Source organism: Pelophylax lessonae (assembly GCF_965119305.1).
Source record: "Pelophylax lessonae genome assembly, chromosome: 1".
Taxonomy (NCBI): domain Eukaryota; kingdom Metazoa; phylum Chordata; class Amphibia; order Anura; family Ranidae; genus Pelophylax; species Pelophylax lessonae.
Window position 1 is genome coordinate 309,826,686 of NC_138768.1, and position 17,251 is coordinate 309,843,936.

A 17,251-nucleotide genomic window follows, 5' to 3' on the forward strand; every position below is an offset into this window, starting at 1 on the left:
ATTTACTAAAAGATATAGAAGCTGTTCACCTAGCGAAGTGTTTAAGTGAAATCAGTGAACCAGTACTCACTTTCAATACCCAAACATGCAAAAAAAAAAAAAAATCTGTTTTCTAATACCCTCACATGTCACTGGGTATCCAAAGTAAACAAAGATTTTTTTTTTTTTTCAAATTGCTTAAAAAAGTGAACATTCACTTTGCTAGGTGAACAGCCGTAATTACTTTAATAAATCAACCTGTGTGTGTTCTACTTTAATAATGATTTACTACCTCCACATACGCACTTGCCTTTTACAAGGAATTATATGGTACAAGGTGTCCTTTTGGTATGCTTCTTCATAAATACTAACATTTTAGAAATGTTTTGGGGGTGAAGACACGGAAAAGGCTTAAAGTGTTATTAAGCCCACAACAGTAAAATCAGTCTGTAGGTGCATTAAAGCATGCTTGTTGTACTCGCTGTGGAACCTAAAGGATTAATCCTCTGCCTGGTGTAAAAAGGCTGTTTGATCCTGTCTTCTCTGATCCTCCTTGTAGAGAGGAGTAACACCGCTCAGGTGAGTCTGTGTCTACAATCCAAGGAGGTCGCTGGACCTTGGTTCACCACCGTAAACAGCTTATATGAAGAAATTGATCGCACACCACCAGGAAATGCAGTGAAGAAGTTCTTTATTGTACATACAAATGGACAAGCTACAGCAGGATGGCTATGGTAGACGCGTTTCACATGAATTCCACGTGAACAAGCACGTGGAATTTGTGTGAAATTCATCTTACCATATCCATCCTCCCGTACCTTGTACCTTTGAATGTACAAAAAAGAACTTCTTCACTGAATTTCCTGGTGGTGTGCGATCAATTTCTTCATATATTCTCTGATCCTCCCCTTCTTCCACACTCCCCAATCCAGCACCGGTTAGAACAGAGGCTAGTGGACAAGCTGTACATGCTCAGTTTGATGTGTATTGCTAGAGAGTGTTTTTTTTTCCTGGGAGAGTGCATGTGATCAGCACAGGGCCAATCAGCACTGTCCAGACAGAGGGTCAGGGGTCCTGCATCCTCATAGGACAATTCGGGAGAATGAAAACTCCTCCAAGCTGTAACCAGAACTGATCGAAGTCACAAGACTGCTATAACTGCTGATGAAAAAAGATATTTAGCAGTTTGGATTTACTAAAACTATTACATTACTGTGTACTGTGGGAGACTAGATATAGTGAATGCAGGGTCCTGGGTTTAATAACACTTTAAATACTGATGTCAGATGAAACAAGCGATCTATTTGGAGATATTCTGTATACAAACAGGTTCAGCATATACATGACTTACCTTGCAATTAGCTCAATAGATATTGAGAAAGGAATGACACATGTTGTACTTTTATTGTAATCTAAATATTGGCAAGTGTCTTTATTTTTTTTTCTTTTTGCAACAGCTAATACCATAGATAAATAAATATTCCTGCTTGGCTGTGTTTAGTGTAACTGTATAACAACACACTGTGGAATACAAGCCCTTCCCTGCAGTGTCAGGAGGAGGGAGGAATAGTGTAGTTTGGTCAGGTAACAGCATACAGTTCATCCCCCAGAGTCTCCCACAGAGACCCAACATACAAACTTGGATTTCCTCTTCATGTACGGCATCTAATAAACATATGAGGGAATTCAACAGACACTTCATTGTGCTGAGATATGGAGCACAATTCAGACTCCTTTAATCCATTTACTGGTACAAAGAGTAGCTGTGGGATGGAGGAAGAGATTGTCTGTTCTATTTCTCGGCTTGGTCCCGTGTATATATAGGAAAACAATAAACTCGTTGTGCATAGTAGAAAATTCTGCTCTCAGCAGCAAAACATCTGGAATGAAAACAGAGCACAGGGTGCATGGCCTGCGCCATTACACTGACATTAGTCACAATACAGAAAGAATCTCTTGCAGCCTGGATGGTACATCTAAGTAACGGTTTGATCTCCATTGCTATTCACACCAGGAGAGAAGTGAAGAACCTTGGTAAAATACATAATCAAGGTCTTGTAATCTCTGAGCAAGATGACATGTGGAAGTACACATATATTTCATGAATCCAAGACAAATCCTGTAGTTGAATTTCTTAAACTAAGACCAGTTCCTGTATTTTCACTATTTATTTAAGCCTGATTTCTCTTTGTTGTTGAAGAACGACTAATACAGAGATTGAAAGACTCCACAAGCACACTGATGGCTATGATCGGCGTTGTCATTTGATCATTTGGTGGAATTGTGGGAGTTATAAATAGGTGTCTTCACTTTCTTTGGAGCACAAGCTCTCGCTGGACTGATGCACATTTAAAGAGTCATTTTGGGTTACTTTGGCCAAGAGAGGCTGTACCGGTTCCTGCCGGTGATCTCGGTTCCCCTCGGTTCCATTTTCCCTTCCATTCCATTCTTCTCTTTTACAGCCCCATTGGACTGGTCAGCTTTTCCTTTACTCTTTTTCTTTTCAACCTTCTTTTTCTCTTTTTCCATCATCTTCTCCCTCTCCTTCATTTCCTTACTTCGCTGCTTTTCCTGTTCCTTCTCTTCCTGCTTTTGCTCCTTGGCTCTCTTCCCACTGTTTACATTGGATGGGAGAATGATGGAAGGGGAATGCACCAAAGGCTTATGGCCTTGATGGTCAATATCACTGATCGCTTTGGCCCCATGCAAACGGGAAGGGGATTTGCACTGCAGCTCACCAAATTCTTCCCTCCATTTTTTTAGCTGGATCAGATGCTCACGTTCCACATCCCGCTCTGTGATGGGCAATTCCAAAATCTTATGAGGAAAAAGAAACAGGTTACCCTCAGAAATGTTAAAGTTTTGCACATACACATTGAAAAGATAAAAGTCCAGTCAAGGCAATTTTCACCTGCCTTTCATGTTACCTCTATATAACATAGCTGACAACGGTAGTTTTCTTATAATAAAGCAGAATAGTTAAAGTGATTGTAAAGGTTCCATTTTTCTTAAAACAAACAAACCTGTCATACGTGCCTGCTCTGTGCAATGGTTTTGCACAGAGCAGCCACGATTCTCCTCCTATTGGCTCCCCCCGCTGGTGCGCCTGGCTCCTCCCCCCTGTTGTGTCCCCATAGTGTCTATGAGACACACAGAGTACAGCTCAGCCCCACCCCTCCTTACTGGCTGTGAATGACAGCTGCAGGAGACAATGGCTCCTACTGCTGTATCTCTGCCAATGAGGAGGCAGACACCTTCGAGGGCTTCTGCTCATGTGTACATCGCTGGATCGGGCTCAGGTGCATATTGGGGGGTCTGCAGGGGGAGCTGCACACTGAAGGTTTTTTACCTTCATGCAGACAATGCATAAAAGGTAAAATGCCTTGAGGCTTTAGAAGCACTTTAACCATGTAAACTTGCATTATGCAGTACAATCTTTCTACGCGATATAAACAGACATTGTCATTAAGAAGACTAAGCATACCATTAAAAAATAAAAACAATTAGAGAAACATATATAGAAATATAAATTTGTATGTAAACCCCTAACAATGAACGGTTTCTCAGTTTTGGATAAAGTAGGGAGTTTTTCATTTTTGTCAGTCTGTGTCGCCCTTCACTTCCTGTTCCAGAAACCCAACAGGAAGTGAGAGTCTATACAAAGTGAGGTTGGCCTAAGGTTTGACACCAATAAGAGCAGGTGATCTCCCCAATAGGGACACAGATCAAAATAAAACTTAACAGGAGCTCTAACACATCCCTACTCTATCTAAAAAGAAAAGAGAAATGATTTGGCTAGGAATATACTTTAATTTCCAATATTTTTTATTAAAGTTTTGCAAAAAGTAAACAAAGTGTACAACAGTGCAATTTACGCCCATAAGGCTTAAACATATATCTCAAGGATAGCATAACATCCCATAGTATAAATCAAGGCACAACTGATACAGATATAGCCGGTGTAAAATAAAAGAAAAAATGCAACAGAAACATAGTAATGGTAAGAATGGCAGCCTGAATCGGCCGCCAGGTTGGCCAGGGGCCCGAGCCCCCCCCCTCCGGCGCCCCACAAGGGAACACGCTGCGCCCAAGGAGGGAGGAGGCCCCAGACCCCCGGCCCTGGCCCCCCTCCCTAAACTGAGGGGGGGCACCGGCTTTCCGGTAGTGCACTGTAATGAGTAAGAACGAAGAAGTAGGGAGAGAGAAGAGAAGGAGAAAGAAAGAAAGAAAAAAAAAAGGGGGAACAAAACAAAATAGAAAAAGGTAGAAGTGAGCAAAGAGAAGGGAAGCAAAGGGTGAAAGAAGGGGAAGAGAGAAGGGGGTAAGTGGTCCACTAGGGCCCAAGCAATAGCAATGAAAAGGAGGGAAGGAGAGTTAGTAGCGGTGGGTCAAGAGGGTAGGGGGGCGTCCGCGCCCAGGCCCGTCCACCCCCAGCAGGTCACCCCGCTCACCCCAGCTCCCGTGTGGGCCAATAGCACTTCCCCTTAGTGGGGGCCTGCCAAATATCTGAGCCAAGGGTCCCACGTCTTATCAAACTGGCGCATTTTATCGTTAAGCAGCGCCACCATCCGTTCATTTATCATGATCCACGTCAGCTTGGCTTTAAGCAGCTCCAGCGGTATAACCGGCGAGCGCCAGGAGCGGGCTATCGCAATTTTAGCCGCTGTAAATATAAAAGCTATAAGGCGCTTAGCGGGTTTAGACTCCCCCTCGATCCGCCCACCCAATAAGGCTTGTTGGGGGGATTTAACTAAATTGACTTGCGTCAATGAGTAGATCAAATTGTATGTGCGGATCCAGAAGCGTCTTACTTTCGGGCAAGTCCACCAAGTGTGGAATACCGTGCCCGCTTGTCTGCATCCCCGAAAACAGTCGGGGGACGCAGTACGAACTGCCGCCGCCAATCTGACCGGGACCATGTACCAGCGAAGGAACACCTTGTAGTTAGCCTCTATCAAAGAGGTGTTGAGGATGGATTTGGAGTTAGATTGTGCTAGGGTATTCCATTCAGCTCGGTCTAAGTCATCATTTAGATCTTCCTCCCAGCGGAGCATGTACGGTAGTTTAGTATCGTCATCATGCAACATGTTATAGATTGAGGATATGTAACTCTTTTGCTTATCCACCATGCGACATAAAAATTCCATTTGCGTGGAGGTAGTGATGTCGCTCTTGTTTTTTAGGGAGGTTACATAATGAGAAATTTGGGTGTAGCGGTAACATTCACCGCTCGGGAGGGAGTATTTTTCCTCCAGCTGGTCCCTGGTGAGCAATCCACGGTGATCACAGAGATCTGCCAGTCGAAGGAGGCCTTTGTTTGTCCACCACTCGAAAGCCGAGGGGCACAGGCCAGGGGGAAACGAGGGATTGCCCAACAGAGGAGCCAGAGGCGCGTGGGGGGATTTAAAACTGTGTCTTTTCGAAAGTCTATCCCATATGCCCAGGGAGAAGGACAGAGTGGGGCAGAGCACCCCCGGTCTATCCTTGGCCCTCAACCATAGTGCGTGATGTATCGGAAATGACAGGTGGGCCGATTCCAATCGCATCCAAATGGGGTGAGGAGTCTGGGAATGGAAGCGAATTAGGTGAGCAAGTTGAGCCGCGTGATAGTATTTCACCAAATCAGGGACCCCCAGTCCACCCCTAAGCTTCGGGGTGAAGAGAGTACGTCTATTTACCCTGGGCCTCTTGTCCCCCCATATAAAGCGGAGAAGTGTCCCCTGAAAGTCCCTGAGGTCCGACATGTGCAGCATCACAGGTAGAGTGCGAAACAAATATAGCAGTCTAGGCAAGATGTTCATTTTGACTGTATTCAACCTACCGAACCACGATGGAGGGCTGACCGACCAGCGAGTGAGGTCCTCCCGAAGTTGTTTGTATATAGATGGGTAATTGTGCTTGTATAAAGTGGCAATGGATGATGTAAGATGTATAGGAATATACTTTAAAGATACCATTGACAGCATATGGTTATAACTGTTCAATACATGCAAAAATATCTGCTAAACCTGCCAGAAATCATAACTTCCTGTGCCGTTTATCTAATATCACTGTTCTTAGCTTTCTCTGAACTCCAGAACACCTCCTACTTTTGTTACGGAGAAGTGGGAAGGGTGTGTATTCTGTGGTCCTAACACACTTCATGCTTTAAAGCAGTGATGGGGAACCTTGGCACCCCAGATGTTTTGGAACTACATTTCCCATGATGCTCAGCTACACTGCAGAATGTATGAGCATCATGGGAAATGTAGTTCCAAATCATCTGGGGTGCCAAGGTTCCCCATCACTGCCTTAAAGTAACAACCCTGCTCCTCCCATAGATACAGTACACTGAGCAAGTGTTGTCATCATAGGACAGAAAGTGTGTTTTTGGCAGAATCAGCAGGTACAAATTAAAAATAAAAAAAAGAAAAAACAAATGCACCCACCACACCCAAGGACTGGCCAACTGCAATATATTACACTTACACATAACTTTCAGATAAAAAGTCCACTTACCCCATTTGCGCCATTCTGACCTAACCGATACCACACCCACCCTCTAGAAATGCAGACCTACCAAGGTTGGCTCTGTTAGGTCAATTAGTAACTGAGGGTTGAACAAATGTTAATGTCTGAACACAATCTTGCAACTTTGACATGCATTCATAAAATTGTACATATGATCGCAACTACTTTGTGGGTGGATTATACCTTGGGGGTACCTTGGGAGGACAAATTGGAATTTCCTTTGGTGGTAAATGGTAAGGAATATGGCCTGATTTATTATCAAAGTAAAACTGGCCCAAAAGTGTTAATCTTTTTTTTTCTTAATTTAGCTGTAATTTACCACCAAAGAACAACTCAAAATATATTCTCCTGCTCCTGTGTATTTTGCTTTTTCATGCTGCCTAAAACACACCGACTCGGATACAAATAAAAAAAAAAAAAATCTTACTTAAAATATACTGACCCTGACCTTTGACCCTTACCTTGACCCGAACACTAAAGTGGGGTACACATTAAGAAAATTGGGCAAACAATCGACCAATTTTCCTTGATGTACAAAAACTCTCGTACGACAAAGGCTTTTTTTTCTTTTTTTTTCCATTTGCGATTTATGGTTTCTAATCATGTGCAGTCTTTTTCCGATACACTAGTTTTGTTCCCATGTGATAAAAATTTTGAAGCTTGCCCCTTCGGAGAATTTTCATACAAAAAGTTGGAATCGGCTGTCGAAAGTCGTGTACACACTATAGGAAAATCGTACGAAAAAGTTCCTCAGATGAAAATGTTCATCCAATTTTCTATTGTTGTGTTAAAGCCTTAACCCTGGTACTGACCTAGGCTAGATCACACCTCGATCTAGCAATTTTTTTTTTTTTTTAAACACACTTTTGTTTACATCTTCTTCTAAGGCTCGGTTCACACTGGGGCGGCACGACTCCTTACTACTTCGGGGGCGACTTGTGCATTCCCATGCACCACGACTTCGGAGCGACTTGAATGGACTTCACATAATGGAAGTCAATGCAAGTCGCTCCGAGGTCGCCCCAAAGTAGTACAGGACCCTTTTTCTAAGTCAGAGCGAATTGTGTCGCTCCTATTAGAACGGGTCCTGTAGCAGTCAATGGACTGCGAGGGAGCGCGACTTGTCAGGCTGACAAGTCGTCTGACAAGTCGCGCTAATGTGAATCGAGTGTCATGCAAGGAGAGAAAGATACAAATGTGTCTAACTCTCTTCATTCAGAAGAGGAAGTAAACACCTAGGTGGACTGCACAGTGACTTACCGCTGTGCTAGACAACCAGAGGCTATCACAGCAAACAGATGACCCAGAACCAGGAGTCCTGGCTGCCGATCATCAAGGGCAGACACCCACACATGGCAGCTTTATCAACTTTCAATGTGGAAGTGATAAAAGCAGCTATTAAGCTGCTGATCCCTTCCACAATGTGCCTCCCCCCCCTCCCATGTTTACTGGGCTTCGCTATCCCACCTGCGGGCCTGGCGTGGTCATAATGGGGGACCTGGGAAGGACAGCAGGAGCTCTGCTAAATCTCCTTGCTGAGCAACAACCAGGAAGGGACATGTATGTCATCACTTCCTGGACTTTACAGGAGCGGTTCTCGAGGAAGCAGTTGATGGAACACCATCTGTGTTTCATCAGCTGTAACCGAGTACAAAGGAGACATCCAGGGTCTAACAGACCCTGAATGTCTAATACACCGGTCACCTATATGCTATCACATACGTAGCTATTGGTCCCCTATGTTATAGCAATAAAAGTGATGTAAATAAAAAATGAAAGAATAAAAATAGGCAAAATGCACCTTCGCCTGAGTAGACAAAAATGCTTGCACTGGCACTGCCGATCGTTGGTACGAGACCTGGGGCTCTCAGTGAGATGGTTGGCGCATGCTGTGCAGCCCCACAGATAAAAGCTCACTTCCATGAGGCCGCATATCTGCGTACAGTCGGTGGGAAGGGTTTAAAGGGGCAGCAAGAATAAAAAAGTGTACTTACTCTAAGAACTCTGATATAAAATAGGGAAAACTCACTTCTTCGACCACCTCAATTTAAGCTATAATGAAGCCTGAATTCTGTACCCTACTGGCCTATAGATATGTGTGGTGAGGCATTACAATGTCTTTGTTGTATCCTCCTATATTTTATTAATAAATTAAAGTGTAACCGCGCTTAATAACTGTAAAGATAGCTGCAGCTTTAAAGTGAGATAACACCAAACAAACAAAGGAAGAAAGCTGCGCTGATATGAAAAAAACACCTGAAATGTTTGATTGATTTTATATATCTATCAAAGAAATAATATCAATAATATCAAGTGAATTGTTGTGAGTCACAAAATAACATAAAAATAAACTCAAACTGTGCCCACACAGTGATGTGAACATATAAATGAAAAGTCCCAATGATATCAGTCCCAAATTGATAGGAGTTGGTAGAATGAATGAAAAGTGAGGAAGCCAATGCCTGCTGTCACCACGATGCCCCAACTAGTATAACATGCATACAGCATGCCGTACCCAAAGCTGACGTCACCGCGCTACCCGGAAGGACGGGCTTTACCAGAGCCAGCCGCCTTTTTTTAACTGATTTTAGCGTTTATTCATACCTGAACACGTGAGTGTAACTTTTCATTTGCCTATTAAATTATATTTGCGGTATAACACTATGGAGCCTATTGTTTCTTTGTATGGGGTTACCGGAGACCACATTTGAGAGTAGTGTTTGGATCAGTGCAGTCCTATCCTGGTCATTTCCGTTTGGGCTTACTGAAGATAGTGACTTCTTAGGAGAAGTGGTGCTGTGAGGAGACTGTTACATATAAGCTCTTTCATACCTGATTCTGGTAAGCGCATATGCATGTTATAGTGGTTGGAGCACCGTGGTAATGGCAGGCAATTTGGGACTGATATCATTGGGACTTTTCATTTATATGTTTACATCACTGTGTGGGCACAGTTTGAGTTTTTTTTCTTTATGTTATTTTGTGACTCACAACAACAATTCACTTGATATTATTTCTTTGAGATAGATAGATATAGAGATATATATATATATATATATATATATATATATATATATATATATATATATATATATATATATATATATATATATCTCTATCTAACTTTTCAGGTGTTTTTTTTTTTCATATCAGCGCAGCTTTCTTCCTTTATGTTCCTATATTTTATTGCCTGAACATTTTCTGTTACTTCGGGCTGTGACCTGGTCTCTTTTTTTTATGTATTTTGACCTTTTTTGCAATGACAAACAATAAAATATACTTAAAGAAATTAAAATAGGAAAATCTGTAACCATCTTTGGGCCAGCAGATGCATCACTAGTAACCAGGGAAATCCTGCCAAAAGAATCTCATGACCTATTCTACTGTTCCTTTACATAACATGCTCACCTCTGGGATAAGAAAACTTTCCAGCATGTATTTCGGATCAATTGCTCTTAACTTCTCCATTGTTTCATACTGACCCTGACACGATTTGAGCTTTTCAGTGGAGCCAAGTGTATACTTTAGAAGGATAAGTGCAACTCGAAAGATGATTTTTACACCTGTAGATACAAATACGTATAAAACAAAATAAATAACAATTGAAAAAAAAAAAAATATCGGAGTTTTAACTTTCACTAATAATCTGTAAAGATCAAACAATGTACCATAACATAGCAATCAAAACTGTCCCTGAAATAATGGGATTTTTTACTTACCGTAAAATCCATTTCTCTGATCATTGACAGACAGCTCCATATCTTCTTGACCATTGGTTATACTGCACCCTACAAGAGTAGGGCACTAGGCAGGAAAAAGCTGGACTACGCCTATGGGGCAGTCCCAGTGGGTATACTCCCACTCTCAGCCATAGGCACGCAGTTTTGTTACAAGCAGTGTCAAAAGAAAGCCAACTCCACAGAGGGGTGGGTGCTGTGTTCGTCAATGACCACAAGAGAAATAGATTTTACGGTAAGTCAAAAATCCTATTTTCTCTTTCGTTCATTGATGGGCATAGCTCCTTGTCTTCTTGACCATTGGGATATCCCAAAACAGTGTCAAACATGAGGGTTGGGAAACAAAAAAATTCCCAAGGCTAAACCATAGCCAACCAGGTAACATGGAGCTCAACCATAAACAACTGGAGCTCATCTGGAAAAAGACAGTACACCCTTTAAAGAGGACCAAGACCTCCAAACAGCAGCCTGCAAAACCTTGAGGCCAAAAGTAGTATCAGCAGATGCCAACACATTCACCTTATAAAACTTTGTGAAAGTGCACAGACGACCAGGTGGCTGCCTTGCAAACCTGCAGCACTGAAGCATGATGATGGAAGGCCCAGGAGGCACAAAGCGCCCAAGTAGAATGCACCTTACCAAGGAAAGGAGGAACCAGGCCATTAATTGAATAGGCCTGAATCACGGTTAGATTCATCTGGAAATGGTTGCAGCCAACCCTTTGAAGTCCATCCGTGAGTACAAATAGGGAGTCTGACTTCCAAAAAGACTCCATAGCTTCCAGGTATATCCTGACTGCCCGAACCACATCCAGGGAATGCAAGGCAATTTCCTTAGGATGTTTAGGTCTGGGACATAGGGAAGGCAACACAATGTCTTCATTCAAATGGAAATTAGAGACCTTTGGAAGCGACGGACAGGGACGAAGATCCACCTCATCGCTTTGAACCACCAGGTAAGGCGAATGAAAGACAACGCCGCCAGCTCCGACACCCTGCGCGCAGAAGCAATAGCCACCAAAAAAAGGCCACCTTCTGGGACAACGTAAGCAGGGGAAACTCCCGAAGACTTTCGAAGTGAGGTTTCTGAAGAACTAACAGCACCAAATTGAGGTACCACAGTGGCAATGGAGACCGTACGGGAGGAGGAAAGTGTCCAATGGAATGTGTGGCCAATGGGCATTGAATGAAAACTGCTAAAGAAGAAACCTGGCTCTTGATAGTACGTACTCAAGGCCAGGTGCTGCTCAACTCCCCCCCCCCCCCCCCCGTTTGAGGAAAGCCAATATCCAAGCCACCGAAAAAGGAGCGAGGGTGAACCCCAAGAGACTCACACCACGCAATGTACGTCTTCCAAGTACGATGGTAGATCTTCCTAGAGGTAGATTTACTAGCCATTAACAGCGTAGGAATCACAGATTCAGATAAACCTCTATCCCCTATATATTAGACTGCTGAATGAGCCAGAGAGCCACCGGAACCATTCCAAGAGCTGGGATTTGGTCTATCCATGTTTGTTGCTGATCCTTATGGATTCCATTGAGGTCTTTACATCCGGCTGGGACATCCACCCATTATTCCAACAGCTTGTATGACCCATATGCTATATGGTATTTTGGACCTATATATCTGGTGAGCGCAATCTATTAACCTTTATCGGTGTTGGGATTTGCTGCACATTGTGATCACGTTTTCATATGTTGGATCCTTTTCATCACACTACTCACTTGGGACTTTCATTTCCTGATGGACTTTTTATTGATTTCCATTTGGTTTATATGATTGGACATTTTACATTTCATTTATATGTGTTATTTGTTTAATCACATTTCATTGGTATTAGCGCTGCACATTTTCTTGTTTTTCTCTATCCTTCAGCACCTGGCTTTCAACACCCAAGCTAAAAAAGTCTCAAAGGAGCATAGGCGACCAGCAGTACCAGATCGGCGTACCAAGGCCGACGAGGCCAGCCTGGAGCCACTAGAATGACCAGAATCCCTTCTGCCTCAATCCTGCACAGGAGTCTTGGCAGACGTTTCAAAAGGGAAGGGGGAGGCATAAATCAGATAATACTGGCTCCAAGGAGCCACAAAGGGCTCTGTGGCGTCGGCTAGAAGATCCCGAGACCGTGCCACAAAGCTCTGTACCTTCCTGTTGAGACAAGAGGCTAACAGGTCCACCTCTGGAGTACCCCACCGGAGACACAATTGATGAAACACCTCCGGATGAAGGGAGCATTCCCCCTGGTCCAACGCCTGTCGACTAAAATAATCCTCTTGCCAATTCTTCACCGCTGGAAAGTGTACAGCAGAGAGGGCTGGAACTAATCCTTCTGCCCACCTTAGAATACCGGCTACCTCCCGAGCCACCAGGGCACTTCTTGTGCCCCCTTGGTGATGGATATAGGCCACGGTCATGGCATTGTCCGATTGAATGCAACGGGACACCCCTGAAGACGAATTGTCCAATGATCCAGACAAAGTCTGATCACTCTTGAGTTCCAGTACATTGATCAGCAGTCTAGACTCTGGAAGAGTCCAGACCCCCTGAGCACAATCTGTGCCAAGGACACCTCCCCACCCGGACAAGCTGGCGTCCATGGTGACAACTGTCCAGTACAGGGGGTGAAAAGATATTTCCCTGTCGAAGTGCCGGAGATCGAAGCCACCACATCAGGGACCCTCTCGTACCTCTTGGCTCAACAGGATCGGATTGTCTAGAGGCTGAGGATTCTTATCCCAATTCACCAGGATCTCTCTTTGCAGAGATCTTGTGTGGAACTGTGCAAATGGAACTGCCTTGAAGGTAGACACCATCAGGCCCAGCACCCACATGCAATCCAGGAGGGATGACCGTCTGCTGGACAACAGAAGCTGTATTGCCTCCGGCAATTTCTGGAGTTTGTCTAGAGGAAGGAGCTCTCTGGCTAAGGCCAAGTCCAGAGTCAGATCCAGATAGTCCAGTCTTGTGGACGGAACCAGAGCAATCATCTGAAGGTTCAGAATCCAACCTAACTCCCTCAGAGTTTGCAGAATAATCTCCAAGTTGTCCACCAGAGCAGTCGGAGACTCTGCTCCCAGAAGATAGTCTAGGTACCCCGGTACCGCGATCCCCCGCTGACGCAACAATGCTAGTACCGGGGCCAACAATTTCGTGAAGACCCGAGGAGCGGAGGCGAGACCAAAAGGTAACATGACAAACTGATAATGCTCCTCGCCTACGGCAGAGCAGGGGAAGTGCTGGTGAGCGGCACATATTGGAATATAAAGGTAGGCGTCCTTGATGTTGATAGAAGCGAGAAAATCCCCCTGATGTAGGGACGCCACTACCGTGCGAATAGACTATTCGGAACGTCTGTACCTGCACAAAGCAGTTTAGCGCCTTGAGGTCCAGAATTGGAAGTACTTTGCCTTCCTTCTTGGAAACTCTAAACAGGTTTGAGTAAAACCCCTGAAAACTTTCAGAAGTTGGAACGGGGACAATAACCCCTTGAAGTAACAAGTCTTGCACCGTCCCAAAGAGACCCGTAAGCGACCTGGGGACAAGCGCAGGTTGGAAGGAAAGAAACTTTCCAGGGGATAAGATCAAAACTCAATCTTGTAGCCTGACCGAATGACTTTGTTGACCCACTTGTCCTTTACCAGGGAGGTCCACGGATCCAGAAAAGAGCGAAGACGTCCCCCCACCCCAGATACGGGTGAGGGCGCCCCTTCATGCAGAGGAAGCCTTGTCTGCAGGTCTGGAAGAGCCCTCTCATGACTTGCCAGACTAAGTCCTCCTGGAAGCCCCGGTTGAGGCTCTGAAGGGCTTAGATCCCTTATCTTGAGACCCTGAGGGACAAAAGGGCCTCTTATAAGCCGAGAACAAATGGCCCCTGTGTACAATGGGGCTCCTTGCCCTTGGAAGCCTGCAGAAGAAGAGTAGAGTCTAAGAAGAGTCTTTCCCCCTGTGAGGCCCTTAATGATGCAATTCAAGGAAGCTCCAGACAGGCGATCCCCCACAAATGGGAGATCAGATAAGGCTTTCTTAGAAGTCTGATCCGCAGACCAGCATTTCAGCCATATAATACGCCGAAGGACCACTGCTGGGACAAACAGTCTGGAAATCAAAGGAGCTGCATCGAAAGAGGCATCACAGACAAGCTGCAGCCCCTGGACCAACTGATCCACCAGCTCCACAAAGGCAGTGGGAAGCTGTTCCCCCTCCAAGTCCCGACGTAAAAGTTTAGCCCACTCGGTCAGAGTTTTACACCAGGGCAATAGTAAATACCGGCCTAAGGGCCGAACAAGCCATTGTGAATATATGGCAGGTCAGTGCCTCTGACCTCCTATCAGCTGGATCTTTAAAGGCCGGGGACTCCTCAACCAGAATGAAAATGGCTTTATTTAATCTGGAAACCGGCAAGTCCATTACAGGTGGGACCATCCACTTCTTAAGCAGGGAATCCTTAAGGATATTGCATCGCAAAACACTTTAAGGACCGCAAAAGTGCGTTTTGGACAACCCCACTGTTTACCGACAATATTATCAAAGTAAGGAGGAAGGGGGGGAAAACCCTCGCCACCTTGGAGGGCCTCTGGGTGCCAACAGGGATCGGCGCATCCAATGCAGCATCAGCGGCATCCTCCATTTTCAAAGTTTCACACACTGACACAATCGGCACATCCACCAGCGCCTTTTCATGTGCGGCTAGAGGAGCAGAGGAATCATCCTCCCTATCTGAGCATGCAGGGTGCATGGACGCAGACCCAGAAGGGTAACTCGCATCCCCGGTGGCAGAATCAGATTGAGGATCTGATGAGACCGATGAAGCAAGTGAAGACGGGGACGCTTTCTGCTAGCCAGTTTTTCCAGGACCAAATCCACCTTGGACACTGAGTCCAGGACCGCCATCAGTGCAGCCAGGGATCGTTGGGACCCAGATGGCCTGGCAGCCTCTGAAATGGGGAAATGTGCTCCAGGGACTCCATTAGAGAAGAGGGGGGGACCCACACAAAACAAAAAGGGGAATAACACTACTAGGGACACCCCCACCACGCTGGCGGCACCACAGGGTTCAGCACAAAGGATTACCACTGCTATAGCAGAGAAAGGGAGAGAAAACCCCACAAAAAGACTCACCACCATCGATCAGGCACTTCCAGCACCAGGCAAACTGCACACCATGGAAGATGAACCTTCGCCCCAGGCTGAGGTCCAGAGCGCTCTGGAGCATGTTTTCATCAAGGATGTCTCTGTAACATTGCTGCATTCATCTTTCCCTTGATCCGGACTAGTCTCCCAGTTCCTGCCGCTAAAAAACATCCCCACAGCAAATGCTTCCACCACCATGCTTTACTGTAGAGATGGTATTGACCAGGTGATGAGCGGTGCCCGGTTTCCTCAAGACATGACGCTTGCCATTTAGGCCAAAGATTTGTTTCCTATAGTCCGAGAGTCCTCCAGGTGCCTTTTGGCAAACTCTGTGTGTCTTTTACCAAGGAGTGGATTCTGGATGGTCACTCTACCATACAGGCCTGATTGGTGGAGTGCTGCAGAGATGATTGTTCTTCTGGAAGGTTCTCCTCTCTCCACACAATTGCTGGAGCTCTGTCAGAGTGACTATAAGGTTTTTGGTCACCTCCCTGACTAAGGCCCTTCTCCCCTGATCACTCAGTTTGGCTGGGCGGCCTGCTCTAGGAAGAGTCCTGATGGTTCCAAACTTCTTCCATTTACAGATGGAGACCACTGTGATCATTGGAACCTTCAATACTGCAGAAATGTCTGTGCCTGTCCCCAGACCTGTGCCTCAATACAATCATGTCTCGGTGGTCTACAGACAATTCTTTGAACTTCATGGCTTGGTTTATGCTCTGACATACACTGTTAGCTGTGGGACCTACTATAGACAGGTGTGTGCCTTTCTAAATAATGTCAAAATCAATCAACTAAATTTACCACAGGTGGACTCCAATCAAGCTGTAGAAACATTTCAAGGATGATCAGTGGAAACATGATGCACCTGAACTCCATTTTGAGTGTCATTGCAAAGGCTTTAAATAGTTATGTACATGTGATTTTTTTTCCCGCTTTTATTTTTAATAAAAATTTGCAAAGATTTCAAAAACCTCCTTCACGTTGTCATTTTGGGGTATTGTTTGTAGAATTTTGAGGAAAATAATGAATTTAATCCATTTTGGAATAAGGCTGTAAAATAACAAAATGTGGAAAAAGTGAAGCGCTGTGAATACTTTCAGGATGCAGTGTGTGTGAACCTGCTCTCATCTGCGAAAATCTCAGGGCGCCAGTGACGGACCTGTCAATATTGGTGTTCAATGGCAAATTCCATTCAAGCTCTACTGTGCCGGGCAGTAAGCACAGGACCCATTAGAGGATGTCGAGACCTCAGGCCATCTTCACGAAGTCTGTTTCTGATTATGTGGTCAGAGACATTCACACCAGTGGCCTGTTGGAGGTCATTTTGTAGGGCTCTGGCAGTGCTCATCCTGTTCCTTCTTGCACAAAGGAGCAGATACCGGTCCTGTTGATGGGTTAAGGACCATCTACAGCCCAGTTCAGCTCTCGTAGAGTAACTGCCTGTCTCCTGGAATCTCCTCCATGGTCTTGAGACTGTCCGGGAGGCACAGCAAACCTTACGGCAATGTCCCATCCTGGAGGAGTTGGAGTGCCTGTGCAACCTCTGTAGGGTCCAGGTATCGCCTCATGCTACCAGTAGTGACATTGACCCTAGCCAAATGCAAAACTAGTGAAAAACAGTCAGAAAAGATGAGCAGGTAAAAAAAAAAGTCAGTCAGTGATCTCCACCTGTAAAACCATTTCTGGTTTTGGAGGTCATCTCAATGTTGCCCATGCAGTGCACCTGTTAATAACACCAAAGCAGCTGAAACTGATTAACAACCCCCTCTGCTACTTAACTGACCAGATTAATATCCCAGGAGTTGAATTGACTTGATACTGTACTCTGATTAAAAAAAGTGTTCCTTTAATTTTATTTGATCTCTCGCTCTCTTTCTTAATTCTTCTAGG

General features: G+C 44.9%; 1 protein-coding gene across 1 annotated transcript in view; it reads right to left on the reverse strand.

Annotated features, from left to right (window-relative positions):
- Positions 1-1,373: 1,373 nt before the first annotated feature.
- The window catches only part of TBC1D10A (TBC1 domain family member 10A), a 120,733-nt gene continuing 104,855 nt past the window's right edge, over positions 1,374-17,251 (reverse strand). The window contains 3 exon segments of the mRNA XM_082252291.1: positions 1,374-2,410; positions 2,413-2,796; positions 9,898-10,052. Of these exon segments, the coding sequence (XP_082108417.1) occupies positions 2,270-2,410; positions 2,413-2,796; positions 9,898-10,052 (680 nt within the window). The 3' untranslated portion in view covers positions 1,374-2,269.